The following is a 9066-nucleotide window of genomic DNA, read 5'->3' on the forward strand; positions in this document are numbered from 1 at the left end:
AGGTCAACTAGGAAACGGCCGGCCATCCCACTCACCTTGGGGGCCTTGGTGTGCTCAACTTAGAAAAAATCGCAAGGGCGATGCGGTTACGTTGGCCTTGGATCGAGTGGACTCCGAGCAAGCTTTGGGTGGGCGTGGGCTATCCTTGCGATGTTGTCGATATGGAGCTCTTCTACGCATGCACTAGTATCACCATTGGCAATGGGGCCAAAGGCTCCTTCCTGGGATTCGCCATGGTTGAATAGTAAGAGGCCGAAAGACATTGCCCCACTTGTCCATGAAGTCTCCAAGAGGAAGAAATGGACAATTGGGAAGGCTCTTGCAGTCAATGCATGGATCCCACAGATCAAGTTAACCGACGATTTTACCATGGAGCATTTATTTGAGTATCTTGAGCTTTCGAAAATGATCTCGCACGTCCAGCTCAACAACGATGTGGAGGAGGTAATCTTCTGGAGGCTGGCGGCCAGTGGTACCTACTCGACAAAATCGGCCGACAAAGCCCAATTTCTCGGTCCCACACTTACTTCTATGAACAGGATCGTGTGGAAGACTTGGGCTCCTCTCACGGTCAAGTTTTTTTTTGCATGGTTAGCCACTGAGAATAGAATTTGAACCGCTCACTGCTTGGCTAGGAGAGATTGGGATAACCGTGGGCTATGCCCCCTTTAATAAATTTTCAGAAGCTAGCCCATTAATTCTCGAAGCTGGTTAGGTTCACACCTACATCGGTTCCCAAAGTTAGCTTCTTTTCATGGCTATCCATAGGGGTTGTCTCTAGTTGTAAAACTTCATCTCCCCCATCCTTTAGAAAAATCTTTTGTCAAAGCATTTAGGTACAAGCTTATGCAACACGACTGTTAGAGATCCAAGAATTACTTACTACCTTTGCTCTCTAAGTTCATCCGGATTCACGAGAAGGAGCCTCTGGTCCCCCCTAATTCGTGCTCTACAGTTCTGGTTGTTTTGTGTGGGTTAGTACCGGTTTGTGGTTCTGCAATTGTTCAGACAGCGGGTTGAAGTTTTGCAGCTCCGGTCAGCCATTCCCAATGTAAGGGTTGCATCCAGTGGCGGATCTAGGCCCCAGGCCTGGGGGGGGGGGGGGGGGGGGCAGGCCCGGGGCGTGAGGCCCATTTTCTTTGTGGGCTGTAGGAAAAATACTGTAGCAACTGCTACAGCATACAAAGGGGGCCCGGGGCGCTGGGCTGGGCTGGATCCGCCCCTGGTCGCATCCAATCTTGGCAGGTATAAAACTAGTTATCTTGACGATTTTTTTGATAATTATAATATGTTTTTTGGGGATGGAGAATACATGATCCATTTGAACATGATGGAAGTTTTACTATATATATCATGCTATATGTTTTATGTTGTTTAGCTATTTTAGTTCAAGTCAAAATCCTAGTGTCTAAGGCTTGGTGGTGCGTCACAGGGAAAACTTGGCTTCATGGTCCAGATTGGACACGATAATAGCTGCGAGCTAGTTTTAGTGAGAGATTGCGACTGTATTTCTGAGCAAACGAGATCGTTTGATTGTTCCTACGTCGTGTGGGACAATCGTCCGCTCGGCTTACTCCCATGGAGGAACGTCAGCTAGCTATTGGAGTTCTATTTATAACGCCCGTTAAACAGATTACCTATATACTGTATAAGGCTACAAGAAAAGATAGTGGCTCGTGGGACGCTTGAGATCAGAATCGTCTTTTGGCTCGATCCGAGACCGACTCAAAAAAAAATGAGTTGAGTATGGTCACCTTATGTAGCTCGATTGATATAATATAATTATATAAAACAATCCTTATATTAGAAGGAAATATGATAATTTATTCATATATGTTGTAGTATATGATTTTTCTCCATTTATCTAGTACCCCGGTTCTTTTTACTCAACATATAAGATTTGTGTCGAGTCAAACTTTGCAATTTTTGACCAAACTTATCTTAAAAACTACTCCCTCCGTCCCATAATGGAAGACAATTTTTTACACTAGCGTAGTGTCAAAAAACATCTGACATTATGAGACGGAGGAAGTATCATCTACAATACCAAATATATATAATATGAAACTACATTCTATAATGAATCTAATGACATTGATTTGATATTGTGGATGTCAATACTTTTTTTCTATAAGTTTTGTCAAATTAGAGGTACTTTGATTTCAGACAAAACTTATATGCAAACTAAAAATGACTGGAGGGAGTAGCAAACATGGAAACCTAGTTATTCACGGAGAAAAAATAAATTAGACCTCAATATAGTACATGGTCAGACATGTGTAAAATATCTTGTTGTTTATTTTTTTGACCAAAATTTGAGAGGAGGCGCATCTTTTGTTTTCTTCTTTTGCTAATTCATGCACGATCTCTTGCTATTAGGTACGGAGAGAATAAGCCAAACTACCTTGAAAATTATGTCATCGTTTCGATTGTAGTGATATTTTATAATGGTTTCTTATCTTGTGTTGTGCCCTGTTTTGTTTGAGAAATTGCCCTGAATTATTTTTAAAAACCTACTAGTTATTTCACTTGAAAAGTAGCTCCAGATCCACTTGAGATATAAACTGAGTACGAGCCACTTTCTACGGGTTGATTGTGAGCTTCGCTTAATTTGAGCTCGCACGAATTTTAGCATAAGTTGAGTCCACTCTAGCCCAATTCGCTCGAGCTCTACTCGTTTACAACCTACCTGTACAGCAAGAACCGAAGCGTGGCACGACAAAGAGGCGGTTGGCCTCTGCCTCACACCACCACAGTGCCTGCCTTTGGCTCTTTCGCGTTGCGTTCTTCTCGCCGTGCGTGAGGACCATGGATCGGATCGATCGGCCAACCTCACCTCGCACCCACCGGACACGGCAGGATCACACCGCCGTGCTCTGTCCCTCCTCCCTTCTCCGCCGATCGATTGCAGCAGGGGGGCCGGGACAGGAGAACGAGATTTCGCTGGGCTGGGCTGGGCTGGGCTAGACCTAGCTAGCTGCCTCCGCGCACCGGCGTGACCGCGACGTGGACGTACTTCGATCAGCTCAGCTGAGAGCTGACACGTCCTCCCCCGCAAAAACCTCCCATGGCAACAGCGCTCTCGACGCGCCACCAACCGCCCGCCCGGCGCTCGACCGATCGCGCGCGCGCAGAACGTACGTACGTAGCCAGCACCCGCCCGCCACCCACCAGCCCCACGTACGTTGGGAAGGCGATCGAGAGCCACCTTATAACAGCCCGCACACTCCGCAGCTCGCAGTTCGTTCGCACACTGTACCTCTCAGACGGCAACGCCGGAGCTCGATCGCCACCGTCTCCATCATCGATCGCTCCATTCCATATATCCGTCCGTCCTCGGCCGCGTCCGCCTCCTCGTTGATCGTCCTACGTACGCGTCCACGCGAGGCCGACGGAGCACCGCGAGCTGAACGGGAGCCAGCCAGCCAGCCAGGCAGGCAGGCATGTCCGCCGCGGGGCCCAGGGTCGCCGGTGCAGCCCGCAGGCCGTCGTCCCCGAGGCCTCCGTCCGCGGGCGCTGGTGGGAGGGAGAGGCCTCCGTCGGCCGGCGCCGGGGGCAGGGAGAGGCCGCAGCCGACGACGCGGCGCGGCGACGAGGACCCGCGTGCGGCGGCCGACGGCAAGGCCTCCAACTCCAAGAAGCGGCTGCCGACCGCCGCGGCGGCCGCGAGGGGCGCGCTCCCGTCCATGCTGCTGCGCCGGTCCGAGCTGCTGCGCCGCGGCGGGAAGAACGGGAACATGCAGTCGCTCAACGTGTCGTGCGCCTCGGAGGCCTCCGACGACTCCTTCTGCAGCCGGGCGTCCACCGGCAGGATCGGCCGGCCGGCGGGGGCGGCTGCCCGGCGGAGGGCGGCCGCCGGGTCGTCGGCGGGGCCCCCTTCCGCTAGGAAAGTGGCCACCGCTTTGCCGGACGGTGCAGGAGCAGCTGCTGCGGTGGCGCTGGGTTCGATGATCGGAGAGCCTACGGCGGCGCCGGGGCCGCCGAGGTGCCCCTGGGTGACCCGTAACACTGGTAGGTGCTCCAAATTAATCCCGACACTAATCATGTGTGATAATGGCTTCTTTTCATTAAGGCAAGGACAAATTAAAGGGGATGCTAAATGCAGTCAGTAGTATACAAGTGGATAATCATGCTTTCTCCTTTAGCTATCATGCATGCTATTAATTTGCTTTTATATATCATCAGCAGCTCATTTTCTAACTACGAATAGCAAGTACTCACACAATTAGTACTCCATCCGTCTAGGTGAGTAAGTCATCTTAGGTTGTGCACCGTGACCAAGGAGAAGGAGAAAACGAGAGAACTTAATGTTCATTTGCTAATTAATAGCATTGCATGCAATGAACTAGCCACTGCATGTCGTGTTTGGTAGTCTCAAGTCATTAAAAACATGTACACCCCACATCTCTTATTGGTTGATATGTCAAGAAACAAGAAACGAGATAGAATTTAATGCACCGCGCCTAAGTGTTTTAGGATTATTTGGTTTTCATAAGATGACTTACACACCTAGACGGAGGGAGTACTCTCTATACCCTAATACTAGAAATAGCAAGTGCTTACATAATTTGCTAGTATGATATATACTCTTTGGCATACCCTCTATACCCTAAATACCCTAATACTACTAATCAATGAACCTGCGCAAATCCGTGCCACTAGGAGTACGTAGTATTTTCTGTTTCCTTGAAAAATTCAAATTCTTTTTATTTTATGCACTAAACCAACATGGAAGTAGTCTTCAATGACTCAAAGCATAACTTTAACCAGAAATTCAGTCTCTCTTCCAACATAGTTAAACATGTAACTTGCGCATATGATCTTCACATATCGAGCTTGAATATTTTTTTTAAAAAATACCAGTAGTCAAGAAAACGAAAATTTGTAAAAAGGGAAAACACTTTTTGGGACAATGTCTAAATGATGTCTTTTGAGAACTAGGGGAAGTAATGTATAGTAAGTGCCGTCAATACATGGCAGACAGTTACTAATGATGCATGAGACCTTGATGACCCCTTGATGACTCAGTCATCAAGGCCTGATCATGCATCATTAATTAGTAACTGTCAGCCGGTATATTCAGCCGTACGTGCTATCTAGCTAGCTTAAAATTTACACAACTCTACACGGGGCCTTTCTCTATCAAAGCTACCCTGCCCTAGCTATAGCTTTTTGGACCAGCTGGATTACGAGTCGTTGTGACTTGTGATGTTTCCCAAGTATATATCCGATTTCATCACGTTTTCAGAATACAGCACCGCGTCTGCTACAGAATTGTACATCGTATTCTCCATGCTAGATCACGTCTATCGCACTGTACGTACGTACATACTCATGAGAGAGAGACCCTTTGCCTCCGTCTATATCGGCCTGTGAACCCACGTCCAAACGGAGACCGCCTCGTAACATAGCTGTCCCAAATAATCTCAAATTAGTAATGATACTGCTGCTGCATCGACATAAGCTGCCAAGCAGCAGCGGCCTGTGCTTGCGTATTATTGCGCCGACGTGAACGTTTCACCTCTCCCAGGAGAAAGAGAGAACACCTCCGGTATCTTGTACTAGTACCATAATTAGCATTAATCTAGGAGGCGATCGATGATTGCGGTTAATTAGATCATGTGGCATCATAAACGTTTGGTGGCGCTGCACAATTGACAAAATGCGCAATCAATATAAAAGATGCACTCAGATGTTCGGTGGCGCGTCCGCTATCCGGCGAGTACTTGTCAATTTTATCTCCCCGGACCAAAGGATTCCTTCCATTACCCACTAGCTTGTCGGCAACAATATTTCCTGAAATCTAATCAGGTTGTTAAACCCTCGACTTAACAAAACCAAGTGGCATGAGCTCAACTTTTCTCTTCAGTGCAATTGGCCAGTGAGAAATTTTTAGGTGCAAACACAAATTCAGTGTGGTGAGCAGGGCTTAGCTTGACCTGAAATTTTTCGCGTTACGTCGTAAACTTGTGATGCGGAGGAGGTCGATGATGGTGGCGCGGGGCTTTCATTCTCTCTGATGTTCCGAGAAAAGAATGGCGTCCCAGGCCCCGGGATACATATCTTTTCTTCTTCTTTGTTCCTTTTCTCTTGGTGGTGGTGATACTGATGTGCTTATCATTGCTCTCCCCTTTAAATTTATGCCAGTTGAGCTTTGCATCTTTTCTGCAGCGCATTAGGCAGCGGAAACGTATTTAATTGCTCTGGTTGTGCTCCATTTGCAGTTCCTTGATGTTGTTAATTTGCTTGCAGCTTTAATCTTCCTATTTGTGGGTTTGTGCCATTCTTTACTTTCAAGTACTCTTTAGTAAGACTGTAAGAGTATAGGACAACAAGAGAGCCGTACAAACTACTACGTACTTGTTTGTAGCATTAGAAAAGCTGGGCTGCCTTTTCATACTCAACAGTAGTACCTGATGATGTCTGGTGATCATACACCTAATTAACTGTTAAGCTGGGGCCTCTGGCTTTTTGCACAAAAACATTCTGACTGTACTATGAACTCTACACTCTACAGTACTCGGAGTAGAGATCCTTAATGTTGGTGTCTAACTAAAATACTCTCTGTCTAAATCATCCTTGCTCTGATCTTCGCAAACTTTCTAAGAGTGACACCTTGCTTTCACCTGACGGTAATGAAATTTTTGATTTCACATTTGCAACAGACCCATGCTACACTGCCTTTCATGACCAAGAGTGGGGAGTTCCAGTACACGACGACAAGTATGCCCTAAGCCTAATAAAATCATACGAGGTTAAAATCTCAAAAAACAAATTAATTATATAGTTACAACTTTCAGTCTTATATTCACAGGAAACTATTTGAGATGCTTGTTCTGTCTGGTGCACTGGCTGAGATGGCATGGCCTGTAATCCTCAGCAAGAGGGACGCCTTCAGGTAAGCACTCCTTTTTACCTCTAATAACAGCTCACCAAACGCTCAAATCTCATCAAACACCATGCATGCATTTCACAGGGAAGTGTTCATGGATTTCGATCCTCTGCTGGTGTCGAAGCTAAACGAGAAGAAATTCCTTGGGCCATGTAGCCCGGCCAGGTCCCTGCTGTCGGAGCACCGGCTCCGAACCATCGTCGAAAACGCGCACGAGTTACTGAAAGTAAGTTCATCCATCCACCCACCATGTCAGCCATATCTGTCCAGATCTTGATCTTGATGTCCTGAACAGCATTGACAGCCAATTCAATCTACCCAACAACCACTTTGTTTTCTCTTCTTAATCTTAGACTTAATGCCGCCACTGTTTCTTTCTGACATCAAGTCTGAACCTCGCTGCTGATAGATCATAGAGGAGTTCGGGTCGCTGGACGAGTACTGCTGGGGCTTCCTCAACTACAAGCCCATGGTCGGCAGGTACCGGTCGCCCCGGGAGGTGCCGCTGCGGACGCCCAAGGCCGAGGCGCTCAGCCAGGACCTGATGCGGAGGGGCCTCCGCGGCGTCGGCCCGACGGTGGTCTACGCCTTCATGCAGGCCGTCGGCATGGCCAACGACCACCTCGTCACCTGCTATCGCCTCGACGAGTGCGCCGCCACGGACGGCGACCATGGGAGCACCTTGGTGAAGGAGCAGGAGATGAGCAAGATGTGCGGGATGATGATCGAGTGCGTCAGCCTGGAGAGTTCCATGGCCGCCGCCATGATCAGCATCTCGTAGGCCGTACGTAGCAGCGGCAGCCGGAGATCGTGGCTGCGGCTTGTGTATATGGTTGTTTGATTTGAGGGTTGGTTTGAGCAATGCGTTTGATTGATTGAGTAGTCGCCATTGAGCTTGTGTGTGCGTGTGTGGGAAAAGAAAAGATAGGTGTAGCTTTGACAGGGGAAACCGCGGGACGAAGGTTTGCTCCACGATTGACGTTAACAATTCGCAGGGTGGTGGAGCCGTCCCGGATATTGTAAAGTTGAGAGATTGTTCTCTGATTGATTGATGAGTATATATACACACACTGAAAACAAGGAGGGTCTGATTCTTGGGCTTTTGTTTGTTTGATCGCTCGGATGTCACTGAAGATGGATGATAAAACTATGTTAGTAAAGTGGACCGTTGCAGCGTCGACGTCGTGGCTTTTGGCGCCTTTACACAAATGGAAGAATGGAGCGCAAGAGCAGGACCACGTTTAGGGCCGGATCACTTGGGTGTACTCTCTCTAGTTTCAGATCAAGATATAAACCGGCGTTTCGTACTGCATGGTTGGTCCCTAGACACAACTTGATCACCCACTTGAATTAGTTGTGTATTTATTTATACGGTCTAAAATTATGCATGTCATCATGGTTTGAGTTTGCCTCTGGTCTGTTTCTTCTGCAACCCAAGACGTAACTGTGGTACTGCCGCTGCCAAATTGTTGCATCGAGAGTTCGAGACACACACAAGCGCGTGTGCGCGTGTGTGTGACCGGAGGGCCCGGGGGCAAACCCATTGGTCCCTAGACTGTTAGGACATGTTTGGTTGCTTGCAATCATTTTCGTCACTTTACATTTGTGGTTCTATTGAGCTTAGCTGAGGTAATACAACCTCTGAGCCATGTTCCGGGATATCGAAAAAGGCTTTCGTCCCGCTTTATAAATAAAGCAACGTCGAGCATACAGAACCAAGGTTCCAATCATACAAACACGCACTCACGCAAGGCCACCGCACTCAATCCGACACACAGTCACACACGAAACCCAGGTTCAGCTGAGGGCACAGCATAACAAGCCCAACATCGAGGCCACACACACATCCAACACAACAAGGCGGCGGCGACGAGGTGAAGAAGATCTAATCCGGCTCCGGCGGTGGTGGGGAAAGTGGAGGAGCCATCCGGAGCGCCATCGAGCGAAGCTGGGTGATGAAGGCGGTGATGGCGTTTCTCTCCAGGGGACAGCTAAGCGGCCGCCAAAGCTGCAAGTAACCAGACCATTTGAACAAAGTATCAGTAGCACGACGAAGAGGAATGCATTGAATCACAAGCTTATTCCTAACAGTCCACAACGTCCAGGCTAGTACGCCAATGGTCAGCCACCCAATGTGGCGCATTGGGGGTGCCAACGCCTGGAGTTTCGCAAAA

General features: G+C 48.2%; 1 protein-coding gene across 1 annotated transcript; it reads left to right on the forward strand.

Moving 5' to 3' along the window:
- The first annotated feature begins 3254 nt into the window (after positions 1 to 3254).
- LOC123103863 (uncharacterized) lies at positions 3255 to 7967 on the forward strand. The gene is made up of 5 exons (XM_044525546.1): positions 3255 to 4011; positions 6666 to 6723; positions 6815 to 6898; positions 6977 to 7118; positions 7302 to 7967. Exons 1-5 carry the CDS (start codon positions 3444 to 3446, stop codon positions 7671 to 7673), a joined length of 1224 nt encoding a protein of 407 aa, XP_044381481.1. The 5' UTR covers positions 3255 to 3443; the 3' UTR covers positions 7674 to 7967.
- The last annotated feature ends 1099 nt before the right edge of the window (positions 7968 to 9066 follow it).

This window comes from Triticum aestivum, chromosome 5A, assembly GCF_018294505.1.
Source record: "Triticum aestivum cultivar Chinese Spring chromosome 5A, IWGSC CS RefSeq v2.1, whole genome shotgun sequence".
Lineage (NCBI taxonomy): Eukaryota > Viridiplantae > Streptophyta > Magnoliopsida > Poales > Poaceae > Triticum > Triticum aestivum.

Bases quoted from the DNA above. Each gene is read 5' to 3' on its own strand.
- LOC123103863 (XM_044525546.1), top strand. From the start codon at position 3,444: ATGTCCGCCGCGGGGCCCAGGGTCGCCGGTGCAGCCCGCAGGCCGTCG. The intron at 6,724-6,814 runs GTATGCCCTAAG...TTATATTCACAG, and splicing joins GTTCCAGTACACGACGACAA to GAAACTATTTGAGATGCTTG. The intron at 6,899-6,976 runs GTAAGCACTCCT...TGCATTTCACAG, and splicing joins AGCAAGAGGGACGCCTTCAG to GGAAGTGTTCATGGATTTCG.